Consider the following 17,084-nt stretch of genomic DNA (forward strand, 5'->3'; position numbering starts at 1 on the left):
CCTATGATTCCTTTTAAAGCTTCCTTCAATTAAAAAACCTTATTACCAACGTACTGGCCCTTAGAGATTCTCTAAAAAAATAAACCATGTATTATGATTTATGGGTTGAGAGATCACTCTCCAAATATTTGTTAGAATTGTATAATGAACTCATAGAGAAATATATAGAAACACAACATTTCAATTCTACAATATTTAGGCCTCGCTCGTTTGTTTTTAGAAATCATGATCACAACCCATCTTATCTTATCTCATCTAATCATTACAATTTTTCCAAACATTTAAACAAAATACAATTCGGGTACATACTGCTCAAGGATCAGGATCTAAATCCGTGATTTATAGCTAGTACTAGAGACATGATTAGTTAGCTGATTTCCTTGAGAACAAATCAAAAACACTTAAATAGTTTATTATGATGGCATTGAAGTTATTATATATGGTGGCGTTTTCATGTATTAGGGAAAGTTCACACAGAAGAGGGAAGCCTCAGCCTGAGTCACTCTATGTGGCTCAACAATTTTCCGGTAAGAAGTAGCTAGCTGCTAGCAGCATCACATGCGCACACAGAGAGAAAAGCATGTACATTTCTTTAGTGCTCATGACAGACAGAGAGAGAGAGAGGTAGGAGTGATCACGTATATAACATCAATGAAAGTAACGTGCATGATCATCTTCAAAATCTGTCTTCGATCTCATCTTACATCTATAACTTTTTTTTTATAAGTATTATCTTATAACATCTATGTGCGAAAAGTATTCTCCATATATATCGAAGTTGCCGGACATAATTGACATTAATTATGACTGTGCATGTATTTGGGTTGAAGCCCTGCAGAGATCAGATCAGAGAGAGAGAGAGAGAGAGAGAATCTTTTTTGCATTAGCCAGAACACCATGCAACATTCGTGGTCACTGGACAGGCAAGAAACAGGCAGACATGCTGTTGGAATATACGTATACTGACGTTTATCATGTGCATCTTCATGACTCGGACAAACTAAATAAACCAAACCTCACAAAGACCCCATCATGACAGTACTGTCATCCTTTGAACCAATGCACCACCCCGAACACGCGCACTCACACAAAACAAACAGTTAAACTTGTTCATATTTTACTCATTTACAGAAGTTACAAATTACATTTACAGTATTCAATGTTCTTAAAACTCGATCATCTTTCAGTTTCACTGCTATATACGTACAATTGTACCATTACCCAGAGCATGATTCGAGATCGAAACAGTGAGATTTCTCCAGCTTTCTTGGCTACTTTTTAATATTGGTTTATGACATTTGGATCAAGTACTACTCCTCGAGAATTGATATCAGTGAATGTAAAATCACCCATATTTGGATAGTAGGTTGGACCAAATTCACCATCTAATTTCTCTGGAAAAGTTAGGCTGTTGTCCAGACCATAAGGCCGAGATGATCCAAAGCCCCAACCCATCAAAAGCCCGGAATCATCGACATAACCATTTCCGGCCAATGAGACAAACTTATCGAGACCAAAAGAAGACGAATGTGAGATGTTGCTTGAACGTTCTTTGTCTTGAGACAACGAAACAATGAGAGTACTAGTACTGTTCTTTGAAGTTGCACCAAATTCCGAAACATCCATGAGGCCCGGGCAGTATAATTGAACTGGATCTGAATTGCTCTGGCTGCCGTGAAAACTGGCTGATGATAATCCAAAACTAATATCAGTGACTTTTTGAGGTTGGGACGAAGCCGAAATAACAAAACTATGGGGTTCAGCTTTTGAGACGAAACTGTGATCGTGAGAATAGATCATTTTGTCACTCTTTGCTGTGGCGCTCGAATTTCCTGTCAACAGCTGCTTCTTCTTCTTCAATTTGGTGTTCCAATAGTTCTTCACCTCGTTGTCTGTTCTTCCAGGTAGTTGAGCGGCAATCACAGACCATCTAACCAACATAATACAAGTGGGATCTAAATGAATCATTAAATATTCCAAGTAAAAATGAGAATCTATATCTGAAAAGAAGGATTAGATCTCAACTAATTATTAGTTACCTGCTTCCCATTTGGCTGTAGAGGGTAAAAATAATGTTGTCTTCCTCTTCAGTAAAACCTCCATGTTTGATGTCGGGTCTGAGATAATTAAGCCATCTTAAACGGCAGCTTTTGCCACATCTCCTTAGGCCTGTTAATGGTGATCATGTATACATACATGAAATGGAAATATACATACATGGGTGCGTCGAAAGTGACCAAACTATGGCTAGAAAATGTTGATTTATCTTCCTAATTGAGAATCAACCAAAGGGTATATATGAATTATGAAATTAAAGAAGGGAAATAATTATGAAAATTAAGGAAATTGAGGAAATGATATCGAAAATTGAGAAGCTGCATGCTACGTACTACAGATCGAGCGAATATAAATTAACCTTCATGATGAGGTTCAACCTAGTAATTATTAAGCTCATGTCCCATTTCAAAAACAACTTTTGAGTTGAAGATCAGCATAAAGGTGAATTCTCATTTTTGTGGAAAGTCAGTAAAAAAAAATTGGCCCACAAATAAAGAAAACTTTTTATTTCCATGATTTTCCTCCGTTCATGAGTTGAGAATTAGAAACTAATAAGTACCATGAAATATAATTTAATCAGAAATTAAGAGAGAGAGAGAGAGAGAGAGAGAGAGAGAGAGAGAGAGAGAGAGAAACCAGCTTTTCTGGGCAAAGCCATCCAATTCCCACCAGTGCCATGATTCTCAATATAGCTCTTGAGAGTTACATCTTCTTCTAAAGACCAAGGGCCTCTCTTCACGCTATCTTTGTCACAACATGGAGCTCTTCCCATGGCTACCGGCCAAAACCTAAAGACTAAGAGACAGAGAGAGTCAGAAGATCAAAGGAAAACTCATACACGCAAACACTTTGATCAAGCAATATTATAAAGAGCTTCTCCTTTCGAAGAGTTTCTTATTGAAGTTGGTGGAGCCTTAAAAGTAGCTTGACTTTGTATGACTTTGCTCCTTGTGCTTTTGTTTATTTGTCTTTTGTTTCAATATACATTACCCTCTTGGGCATATTTCTTGTTTCTTAAGATTACGGGACCCCAGTCAATTATCATGACATAAATATATAGATATATATATATTTATATAATTATAATATATATCATCACGTGTCCATTTTAACAACTGTTGTTTGGAGTTTTCTTGTTTGTTTGACCTTAAAACATCGAATAATTTCTGAAAATCATGGTGGCTCCGCGAAAAGATATCTCCCGGCCTTTCGTTACACAAATTAGATAATATAAAAATTAAATAAAATATTATGAAAATATAATTTATTATTTTTAGTTTTATTTTAAAATTTAAAAAATTAAATTATTTTTTATATTTTATTTAAAATTTTGAAAAAGTTGTAATATTGATTAGATAAGATGAGATGATTTATGAATGAAAAATAATAATTTTAATCGTAAATACTTAAGTGTTATGTAATTACTTTAAAATATATATATATATATATAAAATCTACATAAAAATAAAATAAATTTTTAATAATAAATCTCGTTATTTTTTAAAGCGAGTGTATCATATGTACAAAAAAAAAACAAATCAGACCTAAGTATTTGAAGGTCAGATATATTTTTAACACAATAATATGGTGAGTTTAAGCAGGCCTGGACCTCGTGAAGGTTGCCTGCCAAGCACTTCCGGTAAGAGAGTTCAGTTTCAATCCTAAACATGACTAACCCTCGACGCATTTAATATTACTGTCGGACGAAAAGGACAGATATGAGATAATTGATCAGAATAATCCTAAGATTCAACCCATTTTGGTTCTCTCTTTGCTTCTGTCGTGTCTTTATACTAATCGCAGCTACCTGCGAGTATAATGACCTCAAAATTAAAATGATATTGTTCGACTAAACAGTGTAGAATGAGCGAAGAGTATTCATACTGTTCTTGAAGAAAACAAACGTTCATTCAAGGAAAAAAGTGGTAAATTATATAGTTTTCCTGATAATTATTTTATCATTCATACTCGAATTTATATTTTTTTATCAATTAAATTTTTTAAACAAATGATAATTTAACATGATATCAAAATTATAAAGATCTAGAATTCAGAAATTGAATTTACAGTAGAACCACATATCCTCTCATTATACTTAAGATTCTACAAAAAATTACTAGATCTTTCCTAAAATAGACAAATTCTATGAGTCAATATGACATTGAGCCATAGCTAGGGAATAATATTAGCCGCATATGATATTGAGTAATTTGGAGGTGAAAGATGACATTTTGAAATTAGTATGAATAAAGTTTTACTTTATGATGAAGTTAAAATATAGATATTCTTTATGAGGAGAGTTATCCTTGAACTAGACCGAACCGAAAGGGTTCAGCCCATGAGGCCCAGACATATCCAAAGCCCGAGGGCAAGGGATGGACCAGACCAATGGACCTAAGAGTCCAAAAGAATAAGCAGCTGGACAATACACTAGTTAGGGGTTAAAGGAAAAGATTATCTGACATCCTTACTGGCTGACAACTCCTTGCGTGCAAGGATAAGGACAGTCTCTGTCCCTTAACTCTATTGACTTGGCACGTCTTTAAGAGTAGGTGAGTCTAATTAAGAATACACTGCATTATAAAACAATTACTTATTTGAGATCAATATTTCTTATAAAAATAAGTCTATTTTTATTATAAATATTCATTTTTTATTGTTGTTACGCTTGGTCCCATTACATGAAAAGAAGCTTTTGAGTCACGGAAAATGGTTGAACAGCCATTGAAGCTAGCTGCTAATAAGGGGGGGTTCATGTATATGGGAAGGATCTTGGTGCCTGGTGGGGTTCTTTTTGACTTCACTGTTGTCGTTTTGCCTTTTGTTTTCTGGCTAAATATTAGATTCATTGTTATCCCTCAAAAGTACTACTCGATACTATCATCATTGCTCTTAGGGGCGGACGGGACTCTATACATATCCTATCTTTGTCTCTAATCTCCTGACTTCAAAAATAAAATAAAATAAATCATTAAAATTAAAAGTAAAAAACAAGAACTAGACAATCAATTCATCAACTGTTGTATTAACTGAAATGAATGTGCACTCTGAGCTGAGGCATCATGAGACAATGAGAACAACTGAAATATATATATTTTTTTAAAAAGGACCAAGTTGATCTTTATGATCGACCGTGTCGGTAATAGCGATGTATTAAGTATTAGTTATTACCACCTTATTTCCAACGTGTGCTAGCTGATGTTAAAAATTCTTGCACTGTTACACAGACACCTCCAACTTAATTAGATGGCAGTTGGCAAATCAAGACTAACGATTCATGAGGAAACTCATCACAATCCTTCAATATCAGTTTAATGAATTCTCGTTTGGTCGTTAAATTTAATTGAAATCAATTCAATTTAGTTTAATTTTAATATGAAACTTATAATATTTTTTAATTTAACATCTTTTTATATATAAAATCTACAACTTTTTTCAACTTTTCATAAATATTTTTAAACTCATATTAACATCCAAACACATTTAAACTCATTTTAGATAGTCCAATATAACTCACTCTATAAACTCAACTCATTATTATTCTTAAAAAATTCAATTTAATTCAACGCAATTCAACATCTAAACGCAATCTCAAAATCTAATTTTAATCAAGGGCTTATTACAACTTTAAAAAAGTCAAAATACTAATAATTTTTTAAAATACTACTTTATCTATAAATGAATCATATAAAAACAGAACTATAAACTGATGTGCCTCACCAATTGATTTATGGAATATTTTGACTGCTCGTGATTTTGCCCCATGGCTAGGGAAGCCCGTGCAAGAAAATGCAGCCCACATTTCTCTCTTACCTAAGGTTTTGGAAACTGAAGAACATTGGGTTGAGCCTAGGCTTTGGGCAAGTAGAAATCGGCTCAACATTCTTAATCATGGGCCAAGGGCCCAAGATGAACTATAAAGAATGAGGAGGAGATGTTGGACTTGTGTAAGATAATAGCCATAGAATGAGGAGAAGCAAACCTTCTATTTCTGTATTTCAGATGTAATTCAATTCATGCAATGCATGGGAACAGAGCGCCCACCTGACCCAAGTATGGGCCGTGTGGGACAATGGGTAGACAACCTCTCAAAGTTGCAGCTGCAAGAAACAATTGGTGCATAATCCAGTAAGAAGAAAAAATGGGTACCGAAGTATTGCCTAGAATATTTGATATGGGACTTTTGAATGGATGTCCTTGTCAAGTTGGGGAAGGAAGCAAAGAACAACTTCTCCCGGAAGAATTGGTGTTGATGAGCAACAGAAAAGTAACGACATTCCAGTCATTGTTCTGCTTTTTTTAAGTTTGCTTGATCGGATTCCAGCAGTAGATGGCTTCTTATTTGGAATTTGTATATGTTCTGAAATAATGCGCATAAAGTGAATGCTAAAGGTTGCCAATCAAGCATTCAGTGGCCAAGCCATAAAATTTTATCTGATATAAAAATAAAATAAATAAAACACATCTCATATAAAATAAAATACATATTTTTATTATAAATAAAATTAAAAAAAAATCTAATTATAACCGGTAGTATTTCTAACCTCTTTCTATTTTTTAAAGCATTTCAATCTCTAAGTTATGGCTTACGGCAATTTGTTAGACTGCCATTTACTGATTTACAGATTTCATTTCCTTCGCATACGGCACAACACCATACTTCACATCTTGTCCTTCACATTTTTTTTTTTCCATTTTCCAACATCAAAACACATATCATCTTTCACATTTTATTTTCTCCATTTTTCAACATCAAAATGAAGAATAAAATAAACAAGTTTTATCTGCTCGACTGTAACTCTGTGAGGCGCGACCACCGACTGACAGAATTAGAGCATTGTTAACGGATTATGTACATGTAAAAATAAAATAAGTTTTAACTATTAGAGATGAAAAGAGGCTTGCAATGGATTAGCTAAACTCAAATTATTTGGCTTTCAACTACAGTATTGATAAATATAAAGTCAAATTTGGTTGTTATTGTTTAAGGAGCAAATGTTTATTTTATTACTTTATGTTACTCACGATTACTAATTTAATTAGAATATAATTACTAATTAACGTATAATAGGTAGATTAGTAAAATATGATAAAATAAAATAAATTAATAATTAAAAAAATTAAATATTTTTTAATTATTAGTTACTCGTGTTGCTGCTTCTTGCTTCATGCTAACTTATGAGTATTAGGGACAGTTGTCTGCATAGGATTTTCGAACAGTAAGAATCTATGCGAACATTTTATACATTTAGATATTTCTTCGTATAAATTAAAAGGGATTTCAATACTCTATTTGAATTTTTCACCTGACAGGTTTGGTCTCAATAGATTATGCGAATTGCTTCTGATGATGCTCCAAATTGGATTGCCTTAGCCGAAATGCTTATTTCAGTGCGCAACTTACATTGTAACCCAAGATCAAAGCAGAAATAAATATTTAAGTCATTGAAAACTGGATTCAAAATCCCGATCAGAATGGCCCATAGTGAGCAAACCTAGGAGCTATAATTCATACTGAAAACTCATTTTCACCCAATCTGCAAGACTCTGACAGAGATTTGGCTTGTAATCAAAGAAAGATCAAAATAAACATCTATATATATATCATTAAACAAAAGCTTGTGGTTACCCTGAAAAATAAATAGGAAAAGCTTCAATTCCAATTCAAGCATACCAAACTGCAAGACAAAGCAAAAGTACGAGAAGGCTTACTTATTAATTATCGATTTCATTATCGATTACAAACAATAGAAAACAAAGATTTTTTCTTGGGTTTGGATTGGTTGTTAATCAATAATTATTATTGTTTGATCGGTTGAATCCAGACAAAAGGAAAACTGGGAGAAAGCCAACGGCTTTTACAGTGGAGGGTTTCTCCTATTGGTTTGGTTGAATGGGCCCGCACTTGTCGTAGACTTCAAATCGCAGATTTAGAACGCGGGGACGCGTATATAATGAGAAGGGTCTCTGCCTGCTGCTTCACAAGCCTGTTCTCCGGGATTCACAGCAAGCACGATAACAAGAACAAGCATACCCAGGTAGTCTTTTTGTGCTGTTGTTCTTCTAATTTCAGAAATAAAAGGAACTGTTTATGTTCGTAACATAATGCTTTTGATAGTTCTCTAATAGAATCTAGTTTTGCTTAATGTTTGTGGTGGGCTAGAGAACCAGAAAAACTATGGAGAACCCCACGAACAATGCCGGTGACCAGGTGGAGGTATGGAGTTGTTAATTTGTTCAGAATTTCTGAAATTGTATTTCTATTGTAGTTGGGTTTCTTACAGAGGCGTATTGTCATCAATGAGTTCCTTTTTTTTTTTTTTTTTTAAATGGTGTGTAGTATTCGTTTGTACTTAATAATGTAGGGCAGTCTAAAACTTACCCAATTTAGGGTTTAAATGGTATGGTGCATTGTTATATTTGTCCCATGGAGTGTACGAGTCTATCCGAGGTGGGAAATTCGGTTGATGTGAGAGATTCTTTCTTTTTCTTTTTCTTTTTCTTTTTTTTTTTAAGAAAAGGACAGGAAAAATAATATGGGAATCACGTTTGCAGAAAATGAAATAATGGTGAAAGTTATAAGAGTTCTAGCATTTGCAGAAAACCTCTTGATTGGAATCACGCTCCCAACTTAGAAAGCAACTCTACTTGATATTACTCCTTGTCATGGAGCTTATAGCAAATGATATTTTGAGCATATATAATATTTTGGGTTGGGGAGATTTCTTGGTATATTTCTATTGATGATTTTGCTGTATGAGCTTACTTATTCTTATTCAATGAAGCCGCTTCATGAGTCCAAGAGCTCCCAAATTGTGGAAGGAAACACAAATGACTCAAATCGCAGTCTTGCTAGGAATATCATACTAAACCATGACTTCTCTGAAGAGCTGCATTTGTGGCATACCAACTGTTGTGATGGCTTTGTTGTTTCAGTCAAGTCAGATTACCCACCAGGAATATCAGAAAAGTCAGGTGGTAATTATGCAGTTGTTACAAACCGCAAGGAATGCTGGCAGGGCTTAGAACAAGATATCACTGCCAGGGTTTCCTCAGGTTCCACTTACACAGTTTCTGCCGACGTTGGAGTATCAGGGCCTCTTCAGGGATCTGCTGATGTTCTTGCAACTTTGAAACTAGAATACAGAGGCAAAGGGACTAGCTACTTGTTCATTGGAAGGTAATGGATTTGTTATTCACAATATTGCCTTTCCCTTGGGGAAGAAGAATCAATGTCTTTACCATCTTACAATCTACAGAACTTCCGTGTCTAACGAGAAGTGGGAAAAGTTCGAAGGCACTTTCTCATTGTCAACCATGCCAGACCGGGTTGTATTCTATTTTGAAGGGCCTCCTCCTGAAATTGACCTTCTTATCAAGCCAGTAGTGATCGTGTGTTCCAGCCCAAGTGAGGTAACCTACGACTTGAGCATTTTTTTTTCCTCCTGGATTACTTTCTATCAAAGACTTTGGTAAAAAGCTGGGATGCAAGAAGTTATTGATGATATAAAGAGTAGTTATTAAGTGTCATTGATAAAAGAAGCTTGCAAGTCATTCCTATTTAGTAGTATTTTTTTCAAATCTGCCTAAGCATTCCCACACCCTACTCCCCAACCCCCAAAATCAAAAATCCATTTCAAAATGTTTTAACTAACTGATTCTATGAATTCTCTTCTTCCTTGAATTTCTTAGAGTGCGAGTCATGGATGTTTCACAGCTGGAGATGAGAATATCATCCTGAACCCCAGATTTGAGGATGGCATGAATAATTGGTCTGGAAGAGGCTGCAAGATTGTTTTACACGATTCTATTGCAGATGGAAAAGTTGTTCCACAGTCTGGAAAGTATTTTATATCTGCAACAGAGCGCACACAGACCTGGAATGGAGTTCAGCAAGAGATCACTGGAAGAGTGCAGCGAAAGCTTGCTTATGATGTGACTGCTGTTGCTCGGATATTTGGTAACAATGTCACTAGTTCTGATGTGCGAGTGACTTTGTGGGTCCAATCACCAAATCTTCGTGATCAGTATGTTGGCATTGCGAAGTTAGTTCCTTTTCTCCAATTCTCATTCCTGTGTTAGTTTCCTCTGTGCACGTGTGTGTAATATATCTTTAGGAGAGTTTATTCATCAAAAAAAAAATCTTTAGGAGAGTCAAATTTGTGAGATATAAATATAGACACGTGCTGTTACATTTTCTCAATTCTTGTTTTCTGTTTCTTCAAAAAAGAAATAATCTTCTTCATATCCTGAATTCCCACCTTAACTTAACGTGGAGAGATTCTCTCATTTTGACAAACTTCTCTAATGGAAGCTGTTTTTCTATAGTGCTCAGGCAACAGACAAGGATTGGGTACAGTTGCAGGGGAAGTTCCTTTTAAATGGTTCTCCATCAAGAGTTGTCATATATATTGAAGGTCCCCCTGCAGGTACTGATATCCTCCTCAACAGTTTAATTGTAAAGCACGCAGAGAAAATACCCCCTTCACCTCCACCTGTTATTGAGGTTAGTTGAATAAGATCTATGCTTTGATATTGATTTATACATGCATCTAGAAGTTAAGTCCATAGTGTTTTAAGGATTCAAATATCACTTCTATTTTGTAGGATCCTGCCTTTGGAGTTAATATAATTGAGAACAGCAATCTAATCGATAGCAGCACCAATGGGTGGTTTCCCCTTGGTAACTGCACTTTGAGTGTTGGTACTGGTTCACCACATGTACTCCCACCAATGGCAAGAGATTCCCTTGGAGTTCATGAACCATTGAGTGGTCGCTATATCCTTGTGACCAAACGGACTCAGAATTGGATGGGTCCTGCTCAAATGATCACAGATAAACTGAAACTCTTTTTGACATACCAAGTGTCTGCTTGGGTTCGGATTGGTTCTGTAGCTTCTGGTCAACAAAATGTCAATGTCGCACTTGGTGTGGACAATCAGTGGGTCAATGGGGGACAAGTTGATGCCAATGGTGATAGATGGTATGAAATTGGTGGTTCCTTTAGAATTGAGAAGCAACCATCCAAGGTTATGGTTTACATTCAAGGTCCTGCTCCAGGTGTCGACTTAATGGTTGCTGGGCTTCAGATTTTCCCTGTTGACCGACAAGCAAGGTTTAGATATTTACGGAAGCAAATCGATATGGTAATTTCTAGATTTGACTTCTTCCATCTATTTTCTATTTCTGCATCTGGTACCAGAACATAGATTCGATATATACACCCACAGACAAACATATACGCATTCATACATATGTACTCTCACACCTATTAATGACTTCATTTTTCTTCTCCATTTGGTGATTTGAATAATTCCCTTGCAACACTGGGGATGTCTTATCCCAATTTTGATCTGGACTACACATTTTTTGGAATGCAGGTTCGTAAGCGTGATGTCATCCTGAAGTTCTCAGGAGGGGGTTCAGATGAATTTTTTGGTACCTTTGTCAAAGTCATACAAACTCAAAACATTTTTCCTTTTGGGACATGTATAAGCAGAACAAACATTGATAATGAAGATTTTGTCGAGTTCTTTGCAAAAAATTTCAACTGGGCTGTGTTTGGCAATGAGTTGAAGTGGTACTGGACAGAACCACAGCAAGGAAATTTCAACTACAAGGATGCTGATGAGATGTTAGACTTGTGTAAGAAGCAAAACATAGAGACTAGAGGTCATTGCATCTTTTGGGAAGTGGAGGGTGTGGTCCAGTCATGGATCCGCTCACTGAACAATAATGACTTGATGAAAGCTGTCCAAAATCGTCTAACAGGTCTTCTCTCACGCTACCAAGGGAAGTTCAGGCACTATGATGTTAACAATGAGATGCTGCATGGTTCCTTCTATCAAGACAGACTCGGTAAGGAAATCCGAGCAAACATGTTCAAGACTGCACACCAACTAGATCCGTCTGCCCTCCTATTTGTGAACGATTATCACGTTGAGGATGGATGTGACACCAGATCATGTCCAGATAGGTACATTCAACATGTTATTGATTTGCAAGAGCAAGGCGCACCAGTTGGAGGTATAGGAATACAAGGACATATAGACAATCCAGTGGGGCCAATTGTCTGTTCAGCTTTGGATAAATTGGGTATTCTTGGTCTTCCAATCTGGTTCACAGAGCTTGATGTGTCTTCCATCAATGAACATGTTAGAGCGGATGATTTGGAAGTGATGCTTCGGGAAGCTTTTGCCCATCCTGCAGTAGAGGGTATAATGCTATGGGGATTTTGGGAGTTGTTTATGAGCCGGAACAATGCGCATCTAGTGAATGCAGAGGGTGACATTAACGAAGCTGGTATAAGATATCTCGCTCTTAAACGGGAGTGGCTGTCTCATGCTCGTGGCCATGTCGATGACCAAGGAGAGTTCAAGTTTAGAGGCTTTCATGGAACATACCATGTTGATATTGTTACTGCATCCAAGAAAGTTTCAAAGACATTTGTTGTTGATAAGGGTGACTTGCCGCTGGTGATATCCATTGATTTATAAGCTTGCTGCTTCAACTAAAAATAAGGTACATAATGTTCCACAATAAGGTACGTGATTCATCATATGGTTGTGATATTGTACCAATGGCTCTTTTGTGGCATTACCTCATAAATTTTACCTTCCAATGAATAGATATTGTACGATAATACTATTGATGTACACATGTAAAATGCCCTTTCCTCCTGGCTAATAAAAGAACCAGGAAACAAAAAGCATGAAAATTATACGGGATTGATGTGATTACCCCTTTATATACGCTATGTACCTGGTGCTGAGCTTTGTAAGAGTCCAGAGTGAGGAAAATATATGTATTTCTTATTGATGAATAGCTTTGTACAGGATGTATATATATACATGTTATGAAATGTGCAGCAATTAGTGATGAATTGTACGGAATAATCAAAATAGAAAAATCAAGAGAAATCAAGAGAGATTTAATGTTATTCGACAATATGCCTACATCTATAAGATCGAGTGGTGCGAAAATTCACTATCTGTAAAGTAAGGTTACATAATATGTATTTGTACTAATCCTCGATGTACAAACGTATTTAAGAAAAAATTACAAAAATACCTTAGTACCATACCGCAGGAGCCCCCAACCTGATCAGTGTCCCAAACAATGTATCAATCTCGAAAGGCAGATGCCATGTCACTTCAATCTGCACGCTCCGGCATCTGCCTACTTTCACTATACAAGAGATCCAAACAAACTTGAGAATATTCTCAAGCAGTTGGTGTGCATTACAATTCCCTGCACATTACACGGTTTGTTACAAGGTGTCTGCCATAATGTTACAACCGTACCCAGAGGATAGGCACCATCCTAGTCTAAGTAATTCCAGAAGATTCTAGTTTAGCATCTGACATGGTGAAGCTTCTTGAACCAGCTGAGGTGGTAGAGCATCCTGAAGGGGCAGCTGAGGTGGTGGAATGCTGCTGAGTCATGTGAGGAGTAGTAGATAATGCGGACTGCTCAATAAGGCTTCAAAACCAAATTCAGGAGCGCAATATTAGCTTGCGTCATTTGGTTTGGATAAAACTGTCCAGTCACATATATTCCCAGTAGCCATGCCATGATTTTCTTTAAGTAAATTTTAATATATTTGACCTATTTTAAGGAGTACAGTTATAAGAAATGACTTTATCTGACTCCTAACCTCTCAACCGAAGACTACAGAGCCCAATAGGCCGAAAGTTGCATTTACAAAGCAAAAGGACCGTGCTGGAGAGACATTATAAGAAAGAAAGGACTCTTTCTGACTCCTCACCTCTCAACCGAATACTAAAGAGCCCAATAGGCCGAAAGTTGCATTGGCATTAGGGCCTTATTGGAGAGACATCAGTGATTTTGATACCACGTACAGCCCAATGCAATCAATTAAAGCCTCGGCCTTTCAAGGTTGGATTAGAAGTCATCGATTTCCAATTCCCACGCCTATATTGCATCTGGAAATGCATCATCACAACATAATTAAATCTTATGAATCCTTCCTAGAGCCGGAAAAAGAAAGATCCACACTCGCGGTATTTGAATATAAATTATAGTGCTTTCAATCAACTTAAGATTCGTAACCGAAATGCTGTCCCAGAAGGCACGGAAGCATGATTTTTTAGGGGAGAACGAGTGGCCTGGGGGCTGTAATTTGTAATGTCAAGACCACAGAATAGAAGAAGAAAAAAAGAAAATGGTGGATTGGACATGAAGCCATACTATTTGGGTGGGTACTGGAAGAATAAAGGAGCATGTAATATCAGATCAGAAAAAGCAAGCTGCTGGATGGAGATTCTTCACCTACAAAGGATTTGCTTCTCTACAAACCTGTCTTCATTTGTTTATGATTTTATCATAAAAATCAAACGAAATCATGGGTTGCTTAAAAAATAGGAGAAAAAAGAAAAAAAAATGAAAAATAAAAAGAAAAGAAGCCTAGATAGGTCATTAGGATGGATTACGTCAAGGATACATATATGGTAAGATCAACATCAAGAATCAACGGCAGCAAGGACTTTTTCACACTCATACGATCATAATATTATATATGTTTGAATTTTGTTAATAATTTCACTGTCATATTTAAGAGAGAAAAAAAAAAAAAAAAAGCTTCCCCACAAATGATTTGCAAGTCTAATTTAATATCCAATGCTTCCCCCACAGCAATCACATCATTATGATAGACACCCACCATCTACTTCTCTCTGCTTATCTCAGTTCTCTCTCTCTCTCTCTCTCTCAATTACATTGCATGATGATAGGACCAAAAACAGTCCCATTCCTGTCTCTAAAAACCTGTAATTCTCTCCACACCCTGGACCCACTCCCCACATGGGTGCACAGTAGCCAATTGCCGGACCTCTGGAGCTCATTTACCCAACTCAGCTCCGTCCCCATCTACTTCCCCCCACATACAAACAGATGAGCATTCGATGGCCGTGAACATCAGATCGGAGTTAACGTTTGATATGATGGTGGGGTCGATGTGGGACCCGGAAACATCAGAAAATTTTAGAGAGAGAGAGAGAGAGCGCGATGGGTAGTGAAAGTGGGGAGTAGGGCAGTGGGCAGGCAGGGTCATTGCTAATTTGATGTCTACTGCACTGCACCGCATCGGGAAACAGCTCCCGCGCTGTTTTCGCGCGCCCTCTTCCAAACGACAGCTCCTTTATGGACCCATGCCTCCTGCGGTCTGGTTTCTGACCCCGCAATAAGCCAAAACCGCGGGGTTAGAGAGAGACCTGGTGTCAGTGTGATATTGTGAAAGACACAGCACTCGTATTTCTTCCAACAGCAACCACCAACAGTTTTAAGATTAATACTAGCAACCACTTCGCTTATATTTTTCGCTTGGAAAAAGTCTCAGTTCAGTGTTGAGTCATCATATTCAGTGGCTGCATTCCTGTGCGTATATGACTTCTACTTTTCTTCTTTTTTAATGCTTTTAAGCCTTCGACTAGTAACTTGGCAAGTGACATTCTGTCTTGCTCGTATGTCTAGTCTCTTGTCTATTCCACTTGAGGTGTCCCCCACCACCTCTCACTTTCTAGGCAGATTTTAAGTCACATTTTGATGATTTAGACCTCAGAAAATAATGGGCCTCGTCCTCCATTATTTCGCAATTACAACGTTCAGCTAGCACAAGGAGAAAAAGATTCTGCAATTATTCGATGGATAGTTTTGAGGCAGTTTCCGAATGTTATTATGCTTTTTATGTTTTCATTTCCTGCCCTAAAAGGTGCTGTTTCTTCCTTGAATTTCTTCCATTTATCTTTCTAAATATGGGAATATGGATTCCTTTTGTCACAAAATTAGCCAACTTGAAACTCATCTTTCAAGCAATTATGCCTTCACATATGTTCCAAGCTGCCTCCAAAGTTGTCTAGCTGGGATAGTCAATGATTATCTGATCATTCATTTCAAACTATCCACATGGGACAAAATTAGTTGGACGGCTGCATTAAAATGTCTAGAGAAAACGTTTACAACCTGTCCTAGTTTCCCATGCATACCCTATGATATGTATAACCCACCAACACAACAATAATGTAAACAGTTTTTCTCTACTTTCTACGTCTTTAGATTTTCATATTGTGTTGGCAAATCATCCGTCAAAACATGTTTTTTAGATGTAAACATTAATCGAGCCTCGAGTTAAATGTTAAGTTAATGATAAAGTCTGAAGAAAATAAGAAAAATTGAAGTTATGATAGGTTTGGTAATTCAAAATTCTTATATTAAATTTAAAATTTTTATCTCATTATTATAATTTTTTAAAATTTTCACATAAAATATAATAAATAATTTAACTTTTTTAAATTTCATTTAACTTTTTTAAATTTCAAAATAATAATAATATTAAAAAATAATATTTTAAACTTTTATTTGTGAGATTAAAGAGAGTATTCTCTTCAAAGTAGTTCTCAAGCGTCCCAAACTTCTGAATGTTCGAGATATAAAAAAGTACATTATTTGGGAGAGGAAAATATAGAGGTATCGCCCAATTTAAGATTTTTTAATTGTTCTAGTAGAAGGCAAGTGGTTTGCTTGTCTTGTGAAAAGAGATTTTGTTACAAGATGTTATAAATAGAATTATTTTAGTTAAGATAATGTAACGACTTGGCCTAATGATTTTAAGTTTGAAATATTGATAATTTTTATTGAACTTAAATTATATTTAATGAGTCATATTAGATAAGCTCATAAGTAAAAAATTATTGTGATTGATTAAGAGTTTTAATTAGGCTCAATAATTAGATGAAATCACATTTAATATTTATTGAACGAGCTAAACTCTTTTTAATATTTAAAGATCAACCATTAGAAATTTATTTCAATTTAAAATCATCACTGATTGAAATCTCATATGCAATCTCAATTACTGCCAATTCTACATTGAATGAACTGTTAGATCAGATTTTTAGATTCAAACTCTTATCTTAGATGATCAAGATTGAGTGTTCAGCAAATTAGTGTCACTATATATATATTAATTGAGTCTAATCCAAACTCTTCTGCATCCTCTCCCAAATCT

General features: G+C 36.0%; 2 protein-coding genes and 1 long non-coding RNA gene across 4 annotated transcripts; 1 reads left to right on the forward strand and 2 right to left on the reverse strand.

Annotated features, from left to right (window-relative positions):
• Window positions 1-1,095: 1,095 nt before the first annotated feature.
• On the reverse strand, window positions 1,096-3,024 carry LOC122295575 (transcription factor MYB87-like). Its single transcript, XM_043104653.1, has 3 exons — window positions 2,695-3,024; window positions 2,040-2,169; window positions 1,096-1,930 (listed from the first exon to the last, which is right to left on the reverse strand). The coding sequence occupies exons 1-3, from the start codon at window positions 2,828-2,830 to the stop codon at window positions 1,279-1,281; spliced, it is 918 nt and encodes a 305-aa protein (XP_042960587.1). The 5' UTR covers window positions 2,831-3,024; the 3' UTR covers window positions 1,096-1,278.
• A 4,505-nt stretch (window positions 3,025-7,529) lies between these two features.
• On the forward strand, window positions 7,530-12,941 carry LOC122297174 (endo-1,4-beta-xylanase 1). Of its 2 annotated transcripts, XM_043107127.1 has the most exons (9): window positions 7,530-7,754; window positions 7,884-8,096; window positions 8,222-8,275; window positions 8,844-9,238; window positions 9,318-9,471; window positions 9,751-10,103; window positions 10,387-10,564; window positions 10,666-11,205; window positions 11,440-12,941. In XM_043107127.1, the coding sequence occupies exons 2-9, from the start codon at window positions 8,013-8,015 to the stop codon at window positions 12,553-12,555; spliced, it is 2,874 nt and encodes a 957-aa protein (XP_042963061.1). In that variant the 5' UTR covers window positions 7,530-7,754; window positions 7,884-8,012; the 3' UTR covers window positions 12,556-12,941. The 2 variants fall into 2 exon arrangements, with proteins under 2 accessions (XP_042963061.1, XP_042963060.1); XM_043107126.1 differs by having other exon boundaries at window positions 7,530-8,096.
• Window positions 12,942-12,968: 27 nt separating this feature from the next.
• LOC122297175 lies at window positions 12,969-15,683 on the reverse strand. The gene is made up of 2 exons (XR_006238676.1): window positions 13,424-15,683; window positions 12,969-13,309 (listed from the first exon to the last, which is right to left on the reverse strand). It is a non-coding gene; the product is annotated as an uncharacterized LOC122297175 (long non-coding RNA).
• Between the last annotated feature and the right edge of the window lie 1,401 nt (window positions 15,684-17,084).

The sequence above is a fragment of the Carya illinoinensis genome, chromosome 15 (genome assembly GCF_018687715.1).
Source record: "Carya illinoinensis cultivar Pawnee chromosome 15, C.illinoinensisPawnee_v1, whole genome shotgun sequence".
NCBI classification, from domain to species: domain Eukaryota; kingdom Viridiplantae; phylum Streptophyta; class Magnoliopsida; order Fagales; family Juglandaceae; genus Carya; species Carya illinoinensis.

Coding starts and splice junctions, on each gene's coding strand:
- LOC122297174 (XM_043107126.1), top strand. CDS start 8,013: ATGAGAAGGGTCTCTGCCTGCTGCTTCACAAGCCTGTTCTCCGGGATT. Junction 8,097..8,221: donor ACAAGAACAAGCATACCCAG/GTAGTCTTTTTG, acceptor GTGGTGGGCTAG/AGAACCAGAAAAACTATGGA. Junction 11,206..11,439: donor TACGGAAGCAAATCGATATG/GTAATTTCTAGA, acceptor TTTGGAATGCAG/GTTCGTAAGCGTGATGTCAT.
- LOC122295575 (XM_043104653.1), bottom strand. CDS start 2,830: ATGGGAAGAGCTCCATGTTGTGACAAAGATAGCGTGAAGAGAGGCCCT. Junction 2,170..2,694: donor GGCTTTGCCCAGAAAAGCTG/GTTTCTCTCTCT, acceptor CACCATTAACAG/GCCTAAGGAGATGTGGCAAA. Junction 1,931..2,039: donor TACAGCCAAATGGGAAGCAG/GTAACTAATAAT, acceptor TATGTTGGTTAG/ATGGTCTGTGATTGCCGCTC.